We start from the raw sequence: 22,638 nt of genomic DNA on the forward strand, positions 1-22,638 counted from the left end.
TTTCACGCACGCACCTTGGGGTGCATTTTTTTCACCGGGCGCCAATCACCGCCTGGCTTTCAGCTCCGGCGAGCAGTCGCTCCCCACCCCATTGCACCCACATCTCCCAGTACTGGGGTGCGGCCTTCGGTGTGCCTCCTTAACAACAGGCACCCTGGTCACAGCGAGGGCTGCTGCTGTCTGTCTGCACCCCCGTGGGCTCCCCTTGATCGCTGAAGAAGCCGGTCAGACTGCTCCCTGGCTGGTTCGTGTTTCCCTGCCCCGCAGCCCGGCTCCCGGTCTCTGCTGACCGCGTGGGAATGTGAGGGCTCTCCCCGGGGAACAGACCCGGGCCTCTCCTTGGTCTCGTTTGCAGCCGGACGTGCGCGTTGAGCCGTGATCTCCGGAGGGGGCAGGGGAGGCCATCAACCCGTCTTGTGTGTCAGGCCTGGGCAGGCCGCATCGGGCCGGGAAAGCGAGTGTGTTTCAGAGGAGCGTTGCCCCATGAGAGGACGTTAACTTCCCTGTCTCCTGCAGCACAGAGCCCCGTGTGCTCATCCCAGGGGAGAGTCCGATCCCTGACTCCTCAACATTTTCAGAGGCGCTGTCCTGCAGGGGCAGTCAGGGTCGAAACTCTGAAGAGCTCATTCTCCGGATGTGACTCCCAGTAATATCCCAGTCTTCTTTAATCCCAAGCCGTTGCCCTTGAAGATCGGGACTTGGAGGTGTCCGCAGTGCCGCGCCTCTGCTCGCGGGTGGGGTAATCGAAGCGCTGCAGAAAAAACGGAAGCTTCGCATGAGGCTTCTGAGCCTCTGTGAGTTTGGTCAATGTAGCCGTAGTCCTACGTGTTTGTTTTGGCTGTGTCTGTCGGAAAGCGAATTAGAATTAGAATCATTATTAAACTAACCGCGGAGAGGACATCGCACGTGCCTCACAGCGCTCTGAGTGAGCCGCTCTGTGGGATAGCCAGCGCTTCAATCGCTGCCAGCTTCCTGTTGGAAAGCGGGGAGCAGCCAGGGGAGCCGCTCATGGCTTCCTGCGGTCCTCTGGACAGTCGGAGCCGATCCCCAGGGCCGAAGGTGTTGTCGCGTGTGGCCCAGGAGGAGAGGAGGAGAGAGGACGGGACGAGACCAAGCTGAAGCCATTGTCCTGGTCTCTGGATTGAGTTCTCTCTGTGCCTTGTTTCCACTGCGCCACCGCCGGCCCCGTGGCTGTGGTCTGTGCAGCGAGCGCAGCCCTGCCTTGCCATCTAACAGCAACACACGAGGCCGGAGCTCCACCCGTCATGGAAATGTCATCAGGCCGATGCCAGTGTCCGATTACTCATCACTGAATAGGCTGGACGAGCATCTGATTAATCGCAAAGTCCATATTTTTACAGCTTCAGGGGTCTCATCACTCTCTAAACAGGTTTAGTTTATTTGATGCCACTTTTGTGGTGTGAAAATGATTTCCTAGGTGCACAATAAATGTGTGTCAAAAGCAGTCTGAGATTGTTGATCATATGAGATTGGAAATCAGATAGTTCTGGTGTCCCTGTGTTGTGTTTGGGAAGCATCAGTTATTGCAAGAAGAAGTTTGTCTTAGCAATGTATAGGATATTTGACTGTGGCTGTGCAGAGTTATTGTCCATGCATTTTGTCAAAATCCCGACAATATTAGAATATTATTGTCATGATTCTGTTTCTGGACTGATAGAAAGAAATCCTGTGCCTGTCAGTTGGTGTAGTAGGCTGACTGCCTGTGCCTTTGAGGTCCTGAGCACTCTCAGAAGGCTCTAGCTGTGTCTGCGTTGTGCTTTAGAGGCCCTGGGCAGACTGGCAGAGAGACCTGACTCAGACACCAGTGACCCACACCTTGGAAGCCAGAGACATTTTTTAAAGGCACCGAGTTAAATCACCCTTATTTGCTCATCAGACCCAGGATCTCTACCCATGATCCAGCTCTCTATCCCTCTGTTTATCAGCTGTCTTTAATAGCAGAGAACCCTTGCAAACCAGTGTGATGTCATTTACAGCCATATTCACTATGTGTGGCTTCAAAACAGTTGTAGAGCTGGCCTAGAAGGCTTGCCGTTTTGCTGGAAGAATGTTAGTAACTGGATGTTTCTTCTCCAGGAGTTCAGGGACGTGTTTTTGAGGCTGTGTACCACTGATTAACCTCAGTCTGTAATGGTAATAGTGTGATTTTGAGTTTTTACAGCTCCACAGAGAACTGATAGAAGACAAAGGGGAAGTTCTGGCCTTTTGACGTTTTTAAGGATCTAATTAAAACTTTTACAACTTTGCAAAAATAAAATCTAAAAATTCACTTGATATCAATGATTGCAGTCTTTGTTGATTTCTGTTCTTCAGCTTTAGAATTAGTTGTACTGTGTTAAGTGATGGGTGGGTGTTTGTGTAGTGTTTGCTGTTACACTAAGTGCTGCGGTGATGGGCTGTGCTTCAGGCTTTTTAGAAGCATGCATGTTCCCAGTGGCTCACATTCTAGAATCTATTCACCTTGCCTTATGTATTAATTAATTTGTTCATTCAAGTCATTGAGAGCCTGACTAGAACAGCTGTAGCTCTCTAGGTTCTCCGCTCAAGTCATCCAATGCAGATTGTGGTGCTTCTTACAGAACTGTGGTTGTGAGGCACTTGCAGCATTTGTTACCCGTTTAAACTATTATTAAAGACGCTGGGGCTTTTCTTAAATGAAATACATCATTTGCAAACGTGCAGGCGCCATCTTGTATATCAGGCGGATGCTTCCTGTTACAGTTAAAAAAATGAAACGATAAGTCAAAGAATCTGTTGAATCTTGTTTTTATTTAGCCAACTTTACATTTAAAGCCGTTTAAAGAACTTGCCTTCATTTTCAGTCTTCAGCTTCGGAATGACTTTAAAAAAGGTGTTACACTGCTTTTCATATTTGAACTCTTCAGGTTTCTGTCAGAAAATAGTGTTTGCAAATTTGAATTAAAGTGTTTTACTCCCGTTCGAGTCTTTACAGCTCTGTTATTTACTCGGAGATGTCAAACGTAATTAAAGAAAAGCGTATTACTTTGATATGACTTCTTAGGTCAGAGTTGCGTTCTCGAAGCAGATGCGGTCAGGAACCCAGGCTGTCCAGCGGGAAGGACTGGAGACACGAGTCGGCACGTGTCTCGTCTCGGGCGGATGCGACGAGCCCTCCTCTATCTTCCTTCTGTCTTTTCAAGCGAGTTTCTCTTTCTCGCAGCAGGAACACCGCTTCGAGAAAGCGCTGGGGGAAAAGAAAGGATTCGTCATTAAAAAAATGAAGGAAGACGGAGCGTGCCTCTTCAGAGCGGTTGGTAGGTTGGCGTCTCTTTCAGTTGACACCCAAGTCAGGGAGAGGGGGCGCGCTGCAGGGGGCCCCAGTAGGTCTGCCTGCAGGAGCCCCTCTCAGCGTGGACAGTCATGGCGGTTTTGTTAAAATACCCCAGTAACATGTTAGGGCCCTCAATCAACCCATCTCACTTTCTGATTCCTTAGGAATCCGGCCCTCCTCATTTAAAAACCCCTTTTTAATCGGGGCCAGGGTCGTGCAGTGTAGCAGACTGCTTGTAAAGTTAGAAAAGGTGCAAAACCACTTCTGTGCCACCTCTAGGGTTTCGGACTTTCCCAGAGCTCTTCAGACCCTTGTCATTTCTGTGTTGTCCAGAAAGACTGCTCAGTCCTATTCACATTCCTAAGCAGAACCAAATAAAGAGTGTTTTGTCCATTTGAGTATGGGTGGAATTAACTATATTAAGGTGTTTTTATGTCTTTTTTTTGTGATTATGATAATGTGGTGTTTTGTGTAAAACCCGAGGAAAAACAGATATCAACAGTTTTGTATCAAATTCCTCTGACCCATTGATCTCAATCAATTGTCCTCTTACGTATTGTTTGTGAATTGTTCATAAAGGAAATCCTCAAAGCCTGCAGAGCTCATGTTGAGTTGAAAATTATTTTTCTGTTGTTTGGTTGATACAAGTACAGTGGACTTCGTGCTGTTCCAATACCAAGTAGTTTCAGGAATTAAACAATTCTCACAAGACGACACGAGAGGGCGCTGTTCACTGAAAATTTCTTTGATGTTATTGCCTTTGACGTCTAGAAATCTCAGGGTAGATTTCTAACCTGGGGTTTTAGGCTTTTACAATTATGGTGACTCTCACTGCATTAGTTTCACACATGAATCCACCCTTGAATAATTTATTTAAATGTATCTAAGATTTTATTGAGAGCTAGAATAAGTCATGGGAAATGTTTTAGGTAATGTTGCGGCAAATTAAAAGTGTGTAAGAACATTTTAAGAAAGAATACAAATAAGAGGAGGCCTTTCATCTTTCATTGCATCTAGGTTTTATGGTCATTAGTAGCTAATTGATCCAAGGATCTCACCCAGCTGTTTCCTGAAAGGAGCCAGGATATAAGCTTCAGCTATATAGCGGCTTGTTCCACGCCTCTGTCCCCCGAGCTGTGGAGTGTTTTGTTTTTGCAAATGAGAACTCTTTATGTAGGCCATCAGCTGCTTCTCCCTTGGGCACCACAGGTGTCTGAACCGTTGCCGAGGAAGGGCAAATCCGAACTTCATGCCCCCAGACTGGGGGTTTCTCCTATTATAGGTCCCTAGTCTTTTCTCACGGGCTCTAATCAGGAGCCTTCAGAGGAGCAGTGGACAGCTCGTTAATCTGTATGACTAAGGCAGTGGCGCGGAGCAGTTCTCTGGACGCTGGACTGGACGATGGGCAGGCCTGTTCTGCCCTGAGTGCTGTGTGCTCCAGAAGTTGCCTCAATAGAGGCCCTCCTGTGCAGTATGAATGGGCCTCCAGGTCATCCCTGTGACTGTGAATAGCGTTTTTCTCGATTGACCGATGAGGTAAAATAAGGAAATAAAAAAAATGCTCTTCCAGGCTGGCCGTATTGTGATTTGCCGGAACAAAGGAAACTTATTCTTTGGCGAGAGCGCTGAAGATCTTGGCTTCAGAAGAGACATGTCTCTCAGACAGATGGATAAGACTTTATTGATCCCGGAGCTAAAATTGAGGTGTTACAGCAGCCCAGCCCAAGCAAAAACAGACATCGGAATAGACTAAAAATTAAAATAAGTACAGCAGTACAAAATAAAATAAATAGTTAGGTGTGTGCAAAATATGCCAGTAGTCAATGTAAAACAATAAAATATGTGCAAAATGCGCATAGGTATATACAGATTGAAAGTACCACAGTATAAACAGTATATTAATGCAGTGTCCAAAAAGTACATTAGTGCAACATGCTGTCCATAGAGGAGCAGATGAAGGGTAGCAGTCCTAGCCTAGGGCAGCGTTATACACCCTGACAGCCGCCGGGAGGAAGGACCTGTGGAAACGTTCCCCTGAGCACCGTAGCTGGAGCAGTCCGTTGCTAAAAGTGCTCTGCTGTCTAATAACAGAAGAGTGGTGCCAAAGTGCACAAATGCACTACGCTGCTCCTAAGCCCCGTTACACGAGATTCCTATGAAGAGTTCCCTTTCTTCCCTCATTTCATTTTTTAAGAAAAAGTTTAAAGGAAGAGTTCATCATGGAGATGTGTGACTTTTACTTCTCTGTCGTTCATTCACATGAGAGCTTTGCCCCCTCAGCGCTCTGTATAAATGCAGCATTTTAATAGGCTCTTGTCTTGATTGGGCTGTTAGATGCTAGTAAAAGAAAATGCATGCCTGTGTTTAAAGTATCAGAAGTCTGTTTTCTCAGGGCTTGGCTGTCACGGATAGAGCTCAAAACCCTTTTTTTTTCCTCTTAATGCTTTGTCTGAATCGTTCTGAGCCCCTGGTTTTTCTTGCAGAAACAAGAACCTGTTCTTCTGGCCTGTGGGTGCTCTTTGGGGGGGAAAAATAAATGCATGATGGTTTTTGTAGAAAGGGGCCATTATTTTAAGACATTCCCGTCAGTGATGTCGCTTCAGAAACTAGAAAACTAATTTTACTTTGCTGAAGAAAGGCTGTGCTTGTGGTCAGGGGAGGGGGGTAGCGTATCAGATTGACAGAGCTCACGCTTGGTTCCAGTAAGACCCTCGTATCGGATCTGCCCTGCGGTTTAGTCGAGTTTCTAAGAAGTGAGCTCTGATGTGGCTTCGCTGGTGGCGGCCACTTATCAGGCGTTACACTTACTCTGTTCCGTTCTCTGGATTCCGTCCAGAATGGAGCAGCCAGACACAGTCCCTGGCAGGGTAAAGAGTGGGCTGGTGGAACTGACGCGCTTTTTGAACGGGGAAGACCAAGAGGGAGACCTGGGTCAATCAGTCAGAACCCTCTATTGGGCATCGACTAAATCAGCCCAGTGGACTTCTTCAGTCCACAGCAGGGAAAGCTGAGTCTGGGCCCACAAGTGGGAACTAGATGGACATGCGGACAGGGCTCAGTTCTATACGCAAAGAGTAATTGGAGTGTAAAACAAAACAAATTCAACTGTGTTGCCAAAGCTGATACTCTGGTTTCTTTCATAAAACAGATGAATGAGATCCTTCAGTCACTCAGCTGCTAGCAACCAAAAGGGTTGGGATAGGGCTTCCTTGGTGCTGTTCATTTCTCTCCTTCCATGTCCCTTTACAGTGAAGAGCCTCATTTATGTTCCTGGTGTAGTTTATTAATGCTTGATTTCCGTTTTATGAATGGCATTTTAAAGATGAGTTCTGGTCGTATTTTTTTTTATTTTGTTTTGTTACTGTTATTGTACCTGCTTAAGATTGCTGTGCTTGTGCTTGTCATATCATCTAATGACTCTCATTGCCTGCATCTTAGCTTCTAAAATGAGATTTTTGACATTGATGGATCCTTAAACCTCTGTAAGTCCCATAATTCTTTGAGAAGAGAATACCACTGCTTGATTTGGTCTAAAAACACCTTTCTTTCTTTTGTGTTGAACAGACGGGTGGCTTTAATGTTGTAAAATGAAATATATCAAATTTATCTTCCAAGAACTGGGCAGGATCTGCTTCTCAATCCCGTCTGTTCCTGACGGGCAAAGATCGATTTTCCTGCTCTTGCAGTTTCACTGCGGAGCTGTCTCTATGGCTTCGGCTGACCAAGGCGGAGTAGAATATAAATATTAAAAACTATTAATTTGGTCTTTTAGGCACTTCCCCTGCCCTTAAACAGAAAATTAATACATGAGCAAATAAACATTGTGACAATTTTGCTTTCTACAATGAAGCACCAGACAAAAGCTGAACACTACATTTCCAGCTCTCAGGCTGTATTCCTCAGCTGTGAAAAGTTAGCTTGGGTGAGAAAATTTCAGCTTCCTGTTTCTGATATTTACCCACATGGTTTCAACCAGGTGCGCCAGAAGGTTAGATTTCTTCGGAATTTCCCAAAGCAATCATGCATACAAAGACGAGAAGCACAACACCTTTTGTTTATTTCTCCCTGCCAGTGTCCAGCGTATTTCTGAAAGCCCTGGGGTTTTCCTCCATGGACTGAAGGACAGTGGTGCTTCCTGGTTTCTTTCATGGCTTGGATTCTGCGCCTTGTTCTGTGGAGTGTGTGTGGGGGGGGTGTTACAAGGTGCACTGCTGACAGTGGGGGTGAGCACAGTGGAATCCTAGCCAATGCCTGAAGCTCTTGTGGAGTTATAATTGGCATCCTAAAGCTCTGCTTAATCCACTTTGCGCTTGGCTTAATCATATACACCAAGGCCTTGAAGCCCCTGGGGCGTTTCTAATTAATCTTGTGTGAGCCTAAAGGAGCTGATGAGCGAAGCCTGACTTGCTTTATTTCAACTGTATATGTATATTTCAGTGAATGCCTGATGCTCTGCTTCACTCCCTTCATAGCATAAACCTCCCTCCCTTTGAAACCAAAGTCTTAGGACTTGGTGAATGATAGTAAGCATATCTCCTAGATTGCAAACAGACAAACAGGAAATAACTGGCTTTGTGGTTGGCGTCCGAGCAGTGCGCATGAATGAAGGAGCCACTAGAGGGAGTGGTAATAACCCTCTTTCTTCAGCTTGCTCTTCTCTGTCAGGCTGCTTTGTAATACTCAGGGGGTACGAGTTGCAGGTGCATGCATTCCACTTTTCCTGTGTAAATAATTTTCAATGCAAATCAATACTAATTTGGTAGAGACACACAACCCATTTCTTCTTGAGGTCACTGACACACACACACACTCACGTGCCTTGTGTATATAAGGTTTGCCGAAGTCTAAGGTTTAAATGGGTCAGATCTAAAGTTACTACTGACACAGCAGTGACATCAGCAAACTTGAATAAATAGTAGTAGTGCAAATCATCATTATTGTTAGTTGGTGGTGTTAATGTAGTATTTGTTACAAAGGGAGGATCTTTGCTTTCATCATAGTACAAATCAGTTTAACACCGTACAAATGATCTGATGTAGCCATTAATACCCAGTGAGGCTGGCATGAAAACAGCGCACACAGCAGCCCTCCAGGGCTTGGCATTGGAGACTCTTGGCCTAGTGGATCGTTTAGAGCAGTTCCTTAGCAGAAAAGCCCAGGCCAGTTATCAGTGGTGCCGATTGGTAGTGGGTCCTGGATGGCAGAGCTTTGCAAAGGCCCCTGAGGGCTGGACAGGAACACGCGGAGTGGGGCGGCAGCGTGCAGGAAGCTGAAAGCGCTGGTTTATTTCTGGGCCTGCAGAGGAGGAAATGCGCATCTGTAGGGTCTTTCCCTGCGTATTTTTTCATTTTCATGGAATCCAGGCAGGGGAACTTGCAGCTGCGGAGTATGCAAACTGCCTCAACTGTTCTATAAACAAAACAAACACGAGAAAGAATGAATTATTTCCTACGGTTCTATTTTTGCACGTTCGACCCATGTGACCACCCTGGGCGAAATTACGTTACACTAAAACCTCAGCTTTCAGCTTATCCCACGGTTTTCCAGTCAGGGTCATTGTAAAGGGTCATCTCGCACGTGCTTGCACGTAATTTAAGTTTTTTGTTTGTGCGTATAAATAAGTATTTATATGCTTTCTGCTAAGTAAAAAGGGGTGGTTGGGGGTCGAGTAACAGAACATTTGTAATAGATGTCACAGTCATGGGTGAGAAGGTGCGTTTTTGATAGCATCATGTGAGGAGGAGTCGCTGTCAGAATAGAGCAAAGTAACTGCGGAATATGCAGAGTTGAATCTCAGAGAGCTGTCCCTCCCTGAACACCGGCTGGGTATCTTTTCAGTTTCATGGAATGAAAATAACAAGAAGCTGCGCGGTGGTGTGTGCAGGCTGTCTTGGGCGGAGGGGTGGCTCTGTGGCTCAGGATCTGCGCCTGTGGCTGGAAGGTTGCCGGTTCAAATCCAGCAGCCGGCAGAGGACTCCTACTCTGTTGGGCCCCTGAGCAAGGCCCTTCACCCCAACTGCTCCAGGGGCGCCATATAAATGGCTGACCCTGCGCTCTGACCCCCAGCTTCTCTCCCTGTCTGTGTCTCATGGAGAGCAAGCTGGGGTCTGTGAAAAGACAGATTAATACTGCAAGAATTAGTCCCCAGATAAATCTGAAATATCTCTCAAAAGCAGCCGGTACCTGAACATCTGACTCAGATCGGAATATTTCAGTTTGGTTTTACGTTTTAGATTTTTTTTCTTGCCCTGAAATTGAAGGTGTTTCCCGGTTCTTGTTTGCCACCACTTGCTTTGTACTTTCTAACGTACTTTCTGGGTGAGGTAGTCATTTGTTTTCAGCCTGCCTGAATAAAATTTTGTAAAAAAGTTTTAGGACTTTCTGTTGCCCCAAACCATGAACCGAGTTCTGTAGAGTTTTACATTACATATATGAGACCTTTTCAGAGACTGACCAGCAGTACCTGTGAGCCCCAAAAGCAGCATAATATTGGAGGGGTGTAATGCAGATCGGATGTTGGCAGAGTTTCCAGAGCTGTTAGTGCTCGAAACTAAAGCTGTCTGAATTGTTTGAACTGCTGTGGCTTGCCAGAGAGTGCTCAGGCTCCAGTGTTATCAGTGAGCTCTGTACCCACCCTATATCCAGCTGTTAGCTGCCTTGTGACCAGCTGTTGTGATTGCTGTGTGAAAAGAAGCAGTGATTCCAAAAGTTAGGCGGGGAATGCAGAAAGGAACCACCTATTTGTTTTTAAATTTTGAAACGAAAAGCATTGTGGTAGGTTAATATTTTGACCTCCCCCCTTCCAACCACAATAGACGTTACACCTCTGCGTGCCTGAAAACACAAAAACGCCCTGTTTACAACCTTATGGTTTCACATAAGCCTTAAAGTCTCTTCTTGTACTCCAAACACAGGGGCCAAGAGTGTTTGGAAAATGTGGAGGTGTAGCTTATTGCGTTCACCATCAGATCCTAAACTGATCAAATTTCCAGGGAATCATAGACTTTTTAACACCTGTGTTTTAATGAAAACTTGCAATTAAGGACCTGTCTGATGGCGATTAAGTGTAACAGGAGGAGCTGGCGCATTCTTTTGTGTTTCCCACACTTGTGAGCATGCATGCAAAATACGTTCCCAGTGAGTCAGAATGGAGATCAGCCCGATATGCAAAGTGTGTCCCTGTTGTAGGAGCTGGGTTACATATCTTCTTTCATGCTTATTTTTTACCTGCTGCAATGAGAAATTCACACTTCACAGTCTTGCATAGAACATAGATGAGGTTACAGATGGGAGGCGGCCATTCAGCCGACGCTGCTCCTTGGAATGTCAGGGAGTGATTGATTCAGGGATCTCATCCCGCCGTACCTTGAGAGAAGCTAATATATTGGCCTTGACGACATGGCTGGATTCTTTGTTCCATACTCCCACGACCCTTTGTGTAAAGAAGAGTTTCTTCTGCTCATGTTTAATGGCTCTTCCACATAGTTTCCACTTGTGTCATAGTTCGTGTTTTGCTGTTGATTCTGGAGAACTCGTTGACTGTCAGTGCTTTTGAGAGTATTGATTCCTTGGATCAGGGCTTTTCTTTTAGTGTTGACAGTAATTGCTAATTACATTAACGCAGGAACTTCATGCTGATTTAGTAGAACCTAGACAACTCAATGTGTATGTGTACTGCAGTATCTTTATTCATCTGTAAAAAGATATATTAAGCCTTTTTATATTAACAATATGCTATCAAGTCTTTTGGTTTGTTTTTCAGGACATCTTTACCTGTAGGTAGTGGACAGAAAAATGGGAACACTTGGATAAATGAGGCACAGCAAGTATATTGAAAGCAAGGGCTTTGACACAGGTGTGGCTCATGCATTGATTAACCAGATCAAATCCCAGCATTCTTAGGGTCATGTGTAAACATGCCGGACAGGCCTGCCTGCCTAAAAGGTTGGCTACGATGGCTGCAAGAGGTGGTTTTTGTTGGGGTGCGAGTGGCAGGATCAACTTGCTGATTCGGAAATCTGCTTCACGTGTGAATGGTGGGCGTCTATGGGTGATGTCAGCACGCAGCTCTGAAGGAAATCTGTTATCTGCAAAGGGCGACCGTGGGAGGAGGCTGACACTGCGGGATCGTGATATCGGTGCATGAATTACAAGTTCGAGGCACGGCAGGTGGGCGACCGCGGATCCGTCGGCAATTTGCGAATGGAAAATTTCACCCGGGGGGGGGGGGGAGCGAGCAGCCTGAGGTGATCCACCGAGACCCCCCACACAGAGCAGGAGACCCTAGTTGGCTGCGGTGCACAAGCTCCTGATCACACGTGGGGGGGGGGGGGGGGCTTCTTGGAGTCCACTGATGCAAGGAGCAGAGGCAGCGGACTGCTGCGCAGTGGAGAAATGCGATCTGGTCGGGTGAATCGCCCTTCATCGTGATCTCGACAGGCGATACGAGTGCACGCGTGGCACCAACCTGCACAACTCTGCAGCTTTGAGTAGCCCTTAGTAGGCAAAAGCAGTACTGATCGCCATGTAATGCTATAGAGCTATCATTTTCAGCCCATGTTGCGACATGCGTTTGCTTCTGTGGGAGGTGGGGTGGCTTTCAACATGACAGTTCCCCTCCCCAGCATCAGAGCACTTGTGGTTGCCCTGTGGTTGGATGACCATGAAATTGATGTTATCCATATGTCGTGGCCTCCTTCCCCAGAACTCAGCCCAGTCTAGCATTTGTGTGATATTCTGGAAAGATGCCTGGTACCAGGCGTGAGTTGACTGGCTTTCTTGTGGAAGAATGGTGCCACAGCCCTCCTCTGTCACGGTGCACAGGGGCTGCACTGGCTGCATGTGCTGAACTGTAGCCTTATTAAGTGACGTTAAGTCAGCCAGTAAGAGTATTGAAAAGGTTTGAACGTGAAAAATATGTAGACAGTTTTCTGCCCCATCTAGTCAGAATTTGCATTTTGATTCTAAGACATCAATCTTATTGGTGCTGAGATTAACGTCACTTAAAAGAGCAGTTTGGCTATGCTGTCAAGTGATGTCTCTCTGTGCATCCTGTGCATATACTGTATTAATTCAAGTTGGTAGCTGCGTCAGCATGCGTAGGCTGCAAAGGAACAAGTGAAAGGTTTATTCCACGATGAAAAGAGAAGAAAGAAAACCCAACGTTTCAGCTGTGGAGCCTTCTTCAGGTGAAGGCTCCACGGCCGAAATCATCATCTTTCTTCTCTTTTCAGCCTGGAATAAACCTATTACTTGTTCCTTTGCATATACTGTATTAATGCAGCTTATATGCAAATAATTTACAGTGAATATCCCCTTTTTCAGAGCATTTAAAAATCCTGTATAAACTTAATTTAATGCTCTGGAAAATCAGTACATTTGCACACCAGTTATCTTAATTATTAGCAAAACGTTACATAACTTGATTACATCAGGTCCTAGGCTACACAAAGTATCAAGGACACTTTTGTGAAGATAGCCTCATCAGCTTTGATGTTTAAAACCACAAAACCCAAAAGGACACAGTTGACACCACTAAAATCAGTTTGAGACAGCACTCCAGTACACACTAATTATGCTCCTAATATGTTTGTGTGAGCCTCTACACCTCCCAAAGGAAAATATTTGCTTTGCTGTGTCTATAATCCTAATATTATATAGATTATTATAATCTTGTAATAAGTTGGCAGCATCAGCAACCAATATGTTGCTCTAAAGCTCTATCTGGCCTATATAAAAAATAGCTTTTCTCTTGAAGAAAAAAAACGGATTCGTTTATTAGATGAGGGATGAATTACGTATTTATTACGGCACAGGTCCTGAATGTGCGTGTAGGGCTCATTTCTTTTCTCGTGAGGGTGTGTGGTGTCTTTAAGGATGTGGCAGCTGCTCCAGCCCTGGAGTTGTTGATTTGTTGATTTAGCGGTGCTTTTCTCATCCACCGTGTGTTTGTACCTTAACCGTAAGCCGCAGGGTGCAAGCGTAACATCGAGCTATTAATCATGGAAAAGACGCTTTGCTCCATTGTTTGGCGTTGTTTTCACTGTTCATTCATGCCACTTACTTAACTCCTGTGGTAAAAGCATGTTATGACTTCTCCGTCTTGTTTCCTAATGGACGGGTCTCTCGTGGCTCTGTGCCTGCAGAGCTGTCCCACCAGGTTCCCTTTCTGAAGGAGGAAAGTAAAAGGCTTGACTGTCAGTTTTGTGTCCACGCTTGTTTCTTCTCTGTGTCGCAGACGCTTTAAACTGGGGAAGCAGGATCACTTTGTTGGGGCAGCACAGTGCCCGGGACCTGGGGTGCTGTCTGTGTGGAGTTTGCAGGTTTCTTCCAGGTGCTCCGGTTTCCTCTTGCAGTCCAGAGGCGCGATGGGAGCTTAAATGACTGCTGGGAAAATTGACCCTTGTCGGAGTGTGTGCGTCTGCTGGCGATGCAGCGGTGTCCTGTCCAGGGTGCACCCTGCCTTGTGCCCAGTGCTCACTGGGATAGGCTCTTGCCGCCCCACGACCCTAAAACGGCGGGGTGGATCACTTTGTTGGTCAGAGCCTTGGCCTTCCTGCGGGCCCGGCGGAGCGGGCTGGGCTAGGAGGCTGCAAGCATGAGGACAGGTTCTGATCCGCTGTCTTCAGCGATGCGGGCTCCTCCGCGTGAGCCGATGCGGTCTGCCCAGACTGCCTGTTTTGCTGTCTGCCGCGCTAACGAGGACCATTCCCCCCCGGGCCCTGCGGTGCGCCTTTCTTCCTCTGCCAGCCTGCCCGCCTGCTGAACATGCCAGAAAAGCACGGGGCTGCCTGCCAGAGCTTTGTACTCAACCCTTCTCTCACTCCTCTCAGCTGCTTCCCTCCCTTCTTTCTCTGCTTTGCAAAAAGTCTCCTGTCTTTGGTGCTTTTTAAGTCTTCTCAGATAAGCCGTCTCCTAAAAGCAGTCTTATATGAACTCTTTCTTGCGGTATTGAAAGCAGATGCAGTGCCTTTGCCAGAGTCTTCAGACCCTTGCACGGGTCAGGACGCTTTGAAGTAGGAATTAATATCCGTTACATACACCCCCTTCACAATGCACTCAAGGCATTAAAAATGTAGATGATATAAAAGAAACACATGGGGAATGTCATGATTCCATAAATATTCAATACCTTCGTTGTTCCATTAGTTTAGGTGCACAGAATTACTTTAGTGAGCCACACAATTAGTTCAGTGTGTGCAATAATAGTTGTTCACATAAATTTTAGAATAAATACATTGGTCTCTGTAGAGTCCCTCAGTGAGAAACTGAATTTCAAGCAGTGTTTAAATTGAAGACCAGGGAGCTTTCAAAACAACTTGGGGGCAAACCTCTATTAAGTCACAGATCAGGAGAAAGTCATAAAACAATTTCAGAGACCTCTAATATCTCTTTTAGCATATTAATTCAAAATCAGTTCTTAGTGAGGCAAAAGTCAGACACCAAGAAGTGGAAGGAAGAAGCACCCAGATACTGCCGAGATCAGGCTACCCCTCCAGTTCTGTTTCAGTGGTCATTTTCTAATTCATTTCTTTTGTCCATTCAGCAATCTCTAAGGTTTTAATGACTTTTTACGAGTTCCTGTTGAGCTGGGGCAAGTTACTTTACTGAGCCAAGGTAGTGAGCAGTTGGTGAAGGAGCCAAGTGGTTAAATATTCCACGGTTAGGTGCACTATGAGTTCAGTGGCTGAGAAATGACAGAGAAAATGTCAGAATGTCCCTGGGTCAACAATATCCTGGTCACTCCACAAAGGGGACTTGTAAAGAACTGGAAAAAAACAAATCTCATTTGGGCTTTGCAACAAAGCACCTACAGTAAGTGATACTGCCAACATGTAGCAAACTGTTTTGTAAAAAACGATCGGAACACAGATTGTGCAATGTTCTGGCAATCTTGGAGGAAAAACTGCTTCAGACCTCAACCCAAGACAAGAGATTCCTCTTTCGGCAGGACAGTGATTCACATCACAAGGCCAAAGCTGCACTGGAGTGGCTCAGGAATAAGAAAGCGAATGTCTTTGAGTGGCCCGGTCAAGTCACGTTGTCCCGACTAGAATCCTATTGAGAATCTGTGGATAGACTTGCAGACGGCTGTCAGTTAGGGATCCCCAAACAACTTGAGAGTACTTGAACAAATCTAGATGGAAGAATGAGCACAGATTCCCTAAAAGACTAATTACAAAGTGTCATATGCTCATGCAATCAATATGTTTCAGTTTTCATTTTTTTCTCTTGAGTTTTCAATAACATTTATTGTACATTATCTTGTTGGCCTTTAGAAGTCTTTAGTTTTAGCGTTCTTTTAGATAATTAATTTAAAAAAATGTATTAATTTCACAAAATGGAACACCATAGGAAGACTCTGAATACCTTTGCAAGTTTAAGAACGTGAGAAAGGTTACAAACGAGAGGGGACCGTTCGGTCCGTTTAGTGTGGTCGTTAGTAGCTGATCGATCCGATGATCTCACTGTGCTGCCTATTGAAAGAAGTCAGCTTTTCACCTTCGGCAACGTGGTGGGCCAGCTTGTTCCACGCTGCCTCAGCCTCTGATGATGGAGTGAGTGTTATACTGGGCAGAAAGATCCTGTCACCACTCGCAAAATCATCGCCAAACTGCCAGTCATAACCACCCGTGTAACCAAATGAAGTCTTCAGACAGACACTTGATGTTCTTGAGGCTTGGAAAACACCGGCGTCCTTGTTTTTCAGTGTGGGCTGAGCACCCAAAAAAGCTCTGTAAGGGAATTAGGTATTTATTTCAACCACGGGCTGGCCGCGGTCAGACATCGCTGTTGTGCGTCTCCCTATAAGAAAAGGGAGTTGTGGGAGAGCCAGATTTCATATCCATATAACCTCTCTGGCACTTGTAGAATAAATAAACCTCAAGGTGGAATCTTGACTGCTGAAAAGTGACTTATGTGTTCTTGTTGGACTTTTTTTTTCCAGTGCATAATTACAGCAGAGACAGCCGGGCAGCAGGAGCTACCTGAGCGTCTGTTCTCCTTGACGCTTGCTCCACCCTCCTATTCGTGGAGAGGCCTTTCTATGGAAAGCGGGCTCTGAAGGGAAGCCCTGTGTTGGCCGCTTTAAAAAAATAAATACTGTAATTATTGTAATAACTCCTCAGCACAGGCGCATACTACACACAGATGCAGTGAGGGAGCCCGTGAGCTGTGGTTGTGAAGAAAACCTAGCTTATGCACCAAGGCTAGGTGGATAGACTGACATCGGAGAGCCTGTTCACATAGACCTCTCTTTGTCTCCAGGAGCTCCAGGCTTGGTTTGCTCACTGCGGTTGAGATTGAGGACACTGGGCATTTAAAATTACCCCACCACCACCAATGCACTGTTTTCTACCCCCTCTTTGAGTTTGGCTCAGCGAGGGGACTGAGCATCTCAATGTACAAAGCAGCGGAGGGATGTTTATTCCCCCCTTCGCGGTGCTGTAATAGAGGCTGAAGGTGCGGCTCACTGCAGACGCTGTAGTCGTAGCTGCCCGTACTGGACACTGCGATGCCTGGGAAGAAGCCGTGGATGGGGGGGTCATGCTTACAGCTCTGTGTTCGGCTTGCGTGTGGTGCGCGCTGCCCTTGGGAAAACCAGTAGATATGAAGAAGAGAAGGGAGCAAAAAGGGAATCGTTTTTGGGTGAACGTGGGGCATCATGTTTATTATTGTATGAGAAAGGTGATACCCCTGCAGCTGGTGACAGAGGTAGTGGATAGGGACGCATCTGCTGGGGTTTCACCCCGTCTTGGCACAGAATTCCCAAACAGTCTCTCGCTGGATTCTGGTCGGCACGTGTTGTCCTTGGGATTCCCTGGCCATGTTTTCCACGGGCTTTCCCAGTGCCCTTCCTGTGGGACAACCAAGTTTTTGTTCCCAACCACAACCCAGTCGTTTCACTGTGTTCACTTCTTCATTTTGCTTTTTTTGCATTTCTTTTAAAATCTGGGATATTGGGTTCCTTTCTACTTAAAACAATGCAGATTTTGCTATAAGTGACAAGGTTACTTACTGGCCTGAATAAATATACTTGGGCTTCCGGGCAAACCTTATTCTGATCTAGAAAAGGGTCCCAGTCAAGCATGCGGAGGCCTCCCCAGGTGACATGTTCATTGGTCCTCGCTGACACTGGAGGCGGAGGAGGGTATTCCTGTGGCAGGTGACATCTTGACACGCTGTCTCCCACTCAGGGTGGTGAAAGACTCGGGCGCCTCCAAGACGTGCTCCTTCCAGCGCTTGGCGAGTTCTCGGCTGTGTGGATCGGTCACTGTGGGTGGGCGTTGCCCTGGAGATATGCGCAGGGACGCAAATCCACAGGGAGAGCAGAATTCTCACTTCCACTTTCCCTGGAAAGAGGAAACGGGAGGAGAGGGACTTACCTGCTCCCTCCTGGCCTGTGGAGCAGTTTTCACTGAGCGGTGTGCACCAGGTGGTGCAGAGGTTTCTAGAGAAAAGGGAAGAGTGATACACAGTGCATGACCCATTGTTATTACTTTCAGAGTAGCTTTACTGGGCATGTCTTTTTTCAAAATTCACATAGTACATTAATAGTTAAAGCTTTAAAGCTTGCAGTCATGACAGTTTGAAGTAGCAACTGATATCTGTTACAGTATATACACATCTCCTACCTGCACCATTCAAAGCAATATAATTTTAAAAAGTAAATGGATAATATGGTAGAAAATGGAAAAATGCCTTGGACTTGGAAAGGGTTAAAGTCAATCCCAGCTTTTTTTTGTGTTCTGGATATTTTTCTGACTTTTTTTTTAGTATGTGCAGTCCCAACCACTACTTTACATTGAAGTGTCTTGCCTGGGCAGACAGTGGCGGCCGGTGGGATGTAGCTGCTGACTTCACAGCTGGAGCGTGACGGCTGTCATAACCCTGTGCAGGCAGGCTGTGGCTGGAGGCTAAAGCTCTCCAGTGACTTGCAGTGTTTCTGGGCCCCTGTGGAAATTCCTGCTGTTTGTTTCTTTTATCTCTGTTGGGCAGAGACTTGACCAACACTGCAGCGAGTGTGTCTGGACAGCGCATGTGGCTTTGTTTCGTGTCCAAGATGATTGCTGTTGGAATTCCCGTATCAGGGCGGCAGGAAGAGAAATGTTTCGGAGGGGGGCGCAGTGTCAGTGGCCAGTATGGCTGTGTTAACATGAAGACATCCTCACATGCTGTGGTCTGTGGTAACTTTGTGAAATGCAGCAAAAGGCATCAGACACCATGAGGTGCAAAAATCCTCAATAGCAGTAAAATTAAATTCTAGAAATTAGCTTCAAGAGTTTAAGACTTAAAACCTTTCTCTTTTATATTCCCTCTTTGAATTTAAATGGCAGATTGACTTGCAGAAAGGGGAAAATGTGTTGGCATTATTTCTTATTGTGAAGTGTCCCCTGGAAATTTATTTCCAGTCAAACTGGAATTCGCCCTGTGTGTATTTACACTAGTAAATATTCCGGCTGTATTAATATTCCAAAATATGTTTTCTTGTCCTGAATGTTCAAGAACAGTTTGAACTAGGGTGAACCCACTAAAAATTGCCCTTCTTCTTTGAGATCTTGTACTCTTGCCTGAATTGTACTGGAGTTTACATTAGGTACCCTTAGCATTAAATATTAATCTGTCTGTATAAAAAGCCATTTTCAGTAAATTAAGAAAATAACAGCTCACACAAATGTTGCCTGTGTGTGTATTTTGTGATAGACTGTGCCAGACAGACTTATTGTTAATGAATGGACAACAAAATTGAAATACGTATCCTGCACTTGATGACTTTTCACAATGTTTCAGAACGGCAGGCCAGTGTAGTGTGGGTCTGAGTCTGTCATGGGGGAATGTGTATTGCAGTAACGCAACAGCCAGCAGCCAGCAATAAAACTGATAAACTGCGCAAGACGGTATCCTGTTCTCCTTTGACCCAGACAGGCTGCTTCTGTTTCCTCTGTGCATAGGAAGTTGTATCTGTGCCGTAACCCAGCAAAGCCTTTGCAAAACGATCGGAAAAGACTGGTGCAAACCAGTGTCCGCTCCACTGGTTGAGAGCTGGCTCGTGAGATGGGGTGAAAGGCCGTTGTGAAACTCCAGATGAACGACCCTTCACCTGTTTTCTTTGGTGACCCCCTCCCCCCGGTTAGGGTCTGACAGAACATGCTGAAGCACAGCCTCAAGGATTTCTTGGCCTTTTGATTTAATGGTGATTATACTGAACACATGGTGTTGTCTAACACTTATGAGCACAATATGCTACTTCTGCATTACCATTGCAGTGCCAGATTCCTACACTGGACATTGCCACCCTAGGCTCGCAAGCATATCATTTCAGGCGCTAATGCATGTTCGCTGCTATTCCAAGCAATGTCTGCAAAGAATCATCTTGCAGCGCTGGTTTTCCACATGACAAAAGTGACTCATGGAGTACTTTTACTATGTAATGTGACACCTGCTTTTATTTTTATTTCTGATGCAGCTAAACCATATATTGGAAATTAAACATTGTCTTTGTGGCTGAACAGTTCTGCTAAAGAAGAAATGAAGTAAAGCATTCAAACAAAATGAAAACTGTGAGAATTTGTAAAGTTTGAATACTGAGTCATAATGTTTCTTCCTCTTGACAGTTATATCATTACAGACTGTCTAGTTGGCATTGCATATGAGCCTTTTCATTGTATGGATCCCAGTCTGAATCGGCACTTATACAGCTTAACTGACCTCTGTCAGTTCAGGAGAAGCAGAGACTGGCGCCCCAGTGCCAGCTCTAGAGAGGTGCAGGCTGGCGCCCCAGTGCCAGCTCTAGAGAGGTGCAGGCTGGCGCCCCCAGTGCCAGCTCTAGAGAGGTGCAGGCTGGCGCCCCCAGTGCCAGCTCTAGAGAGGTGCAGGCTGGCACCCCAGTGCCAGCTCTAGAGAGGTGCAGGCTGGCGCCCCAGTGCCAGCTCTAGAGAGGTGCAGGCTGGCACCCCAGTGCCAGCTCTAGAGAGGTGCAGGCTGGCGCCCCAGTGCCAGCTCTAGAGAGGTGCCGGCTACATGTGAGACTATTAAAGTGTGGAGCTGTTAGCATCATCTTTTTGGACTTCAGGCTCCTTAATGCCAAGTTACAGAGTCAACCTTCTAGTGGAGAACCGACTCCTCTCTCACTGAAAATTCTGCGAGACTTTAGGTCCCTTACAAGTCATGGAGTTGTAAGGCTATCTTCGTCAGCTATAAACCTGCTAAATCCTGATGGCCTTCAGGCAGTTGTCACTACTTACCTGGGAAATACTGGTCACCGGGCTGGCTGAATTCAGAAGCATCAAGACAGTTGGACCCTTGTTAATGGGTAATTATGAGTCCTGCATGCCATGCTAAAACATTCAGCTATTGAACGTTGGTACTTTGAAAGAGACATATTTGAAAATACAGATATGCACAATCTCTCATGAGGTTTAATAAAGAAACAGCTCCTGTCCTTTCTTGTCTAAAACAGAGGGCTGTGCCTTGTAAAAAGTAGCCTTATAGGGCCTCCAGTGAATGATTGGATGTTGTTTGGGAGCCAGTGGAGAGTACATGAACTCCAGTCTTTCTTACTGAGTAGTTACTGTTGACTTCTTGCCATTTTTGTCCACAGGGTGTTGCATAGTGTTTCAGTAACTTTCTGAAGAAAGCTGCAGTAGCGACGGAGACTGTCTGTCTGGGGCAAAGGGGACTGGGCCAGGTCTCGCTGAAGAAGAAAAAAAATTGTAATCAATAAGAGCAGAGAGCGGCCAGCAGGGTGCTTGTTTGGACATTATTTTAGCTGCTGTCTGCTTTGGTAAAATCAACTGAAAAGATAACAGAAAAACAACATATCTCTTGTGATGCATCAGGGAATTTCCACTGTTGAACAGACTGGCAATGAGCTCTGTGAGACGGATAACTTCTAACATTTTGCAGATAAAGTCAGGTGTTAATACATCAAAATGAATGCGTCTCTAAGCTGTGTGGAGACGTTGTGAGCTTGAGCTGCTGGATGTAAATCCGGTCCTCATGGTGTAACCCTTCAGGATTAAACCTTGGACAGCTCTAAGTCTTGCCAGCGTTTCAGGGTGTAGATGATGAGTCAATGTTAACAGGTCACCCAGAGCCCTGTCCTGCAGGACGTCCTGTGGGCAGGAGAAGTTGGTCTGTGCCTTAAAGGTCATCCTCCTGCCGGGAAGCAAACTGGAGACCTCAGGCAGGGCTGAGCTGGAGCTGCCGATGGGATTGTCAGGGCTGTGGTCAGCGAACGGGAGGAGAGGTTGGGCTGCCACTTAGTCTTCATCACTGAGACGTTGTGCGGCGTCGGGGGGCCGTGAGCCCCTGGGTGCTTCACTTGACCGAAAACAAGACAGCCTTGGGGTTTACCATATTGGAGCGCAACTTGAAGGGAATTTCATTCAAAACGCATCTTCAGAAACATGTGCCCTTACTGCAGCTGGCTGGTCAGAGCACTGTAGATGGCCAGTCGAAAGCACAGCAGGAGTTTATTCTGTACAGTTAGCTCTGTAATTGTGATAGGGGGTTCTATTGAATAATGAGGCTTTATTTACCAAGCTGAGACAGTGCCAGCCTGACCAAGAGGCTCTCTCTATTGCTGCAGAGAGAGAAAAGAGCAATCGGCAAGATGTAAATAACAGGACAGGGCAGTGCTCACTAGTGCAAGTGTCAGGTGGAAAAGATTTAATCACCCTGAGGATACTGTCAGACGCAAAGGTGAGCAGTCCCTTCTCACCCTTAAGATTGTTCAAGCCGTTGGCAGCAGCAAACGGAAATAACGTGCTCCCCAAGTCAGTTTAGGAGGTTTAGTTTGATGGAAGTAAATGCATCTTAAATTGTATGACGGCACAGAGAAGAACTGCGATAAATCATGTGGAGAGGAAGGGGAGTTCGTAATTACAGATTGTCAGTTTAAACCAGGCTCGTTATTGTCTTGTGCTCAGAGAGGCCAGGCCAGAATCATTTATTTTATGGTACCTTTTGTGGTACATCATCACAAGGCGCCGTGATGGCGCCACAAATTATTACAGCAACGCTCTTTTCATATCTTGGAGTTGGAGAAAAATCAGCATTGATGAGTGCATTTCAAACCCCAATAAAAGTAAAATGTGCACAGTAACTTGTGAAATCTCCAATTTGTATCTCAAAATAGATGAAATTTCCAGGTATGCAATTCAGAACACGGCAGCAATACTTCCGGTGACTTATTGCGGTCCCATGATTGTTAACAAGCAGGCTTGTGAATACATCTCTTTTAATCCAATAGAGATATTACTCTCGACTTCAAGACCGTTTTGGCTACTTACTTGTTAACTCTGCAGGTTACATTGGAACATTTC

General features: G+C 46.0%; 1 protein-coding gene across 4 annotated transcripts in view; it reads left to right on the forward strand.

The window, feature by feature from the left end:
• otud5a (OTU deubiquitinase 5a) overlaps window positions 1-22,638 on the forward strand; it is a 59,844-nt gene that overhangs the window by 1,942 nt on the left and 35,264 nt on the right. For 2 of the 4 annotated variants that reach the window (XM_088928789.1, XM_088928800.1), the window contains exon 2: window positions 3,203-3,296. In XM_088928789.1, the coding sequence (XP_088784915.1) occupies window positions 3,203-3,296 (94 nt within the window). The remainder of the gene's footprint in view (window positions 1-3,202; window positions 3,297-22,638) is intronic. The other 2 variants (XM_088928809.1, XM_088928819.1) reach the window with 1 other exon arrangement.

The sequence above is a fragment of the Atractosteus spatula genome, chromosome 2 (genome assembly GCF_055471065.1).
Source record: "Atractosteus spatula isolate fAtrSpa1 chromosome 2, fAtrSpa1.hap1, whole genome shotgun sequence".
In the NCBI taxonomy this organism is placed as follows: domain Eukaryota; kingdom Metazoa; phylum Chordata; class Actinopteri; order Semionotiformes; family Lepisosteidae; genus Atractosteus; species Atractosteus spatula.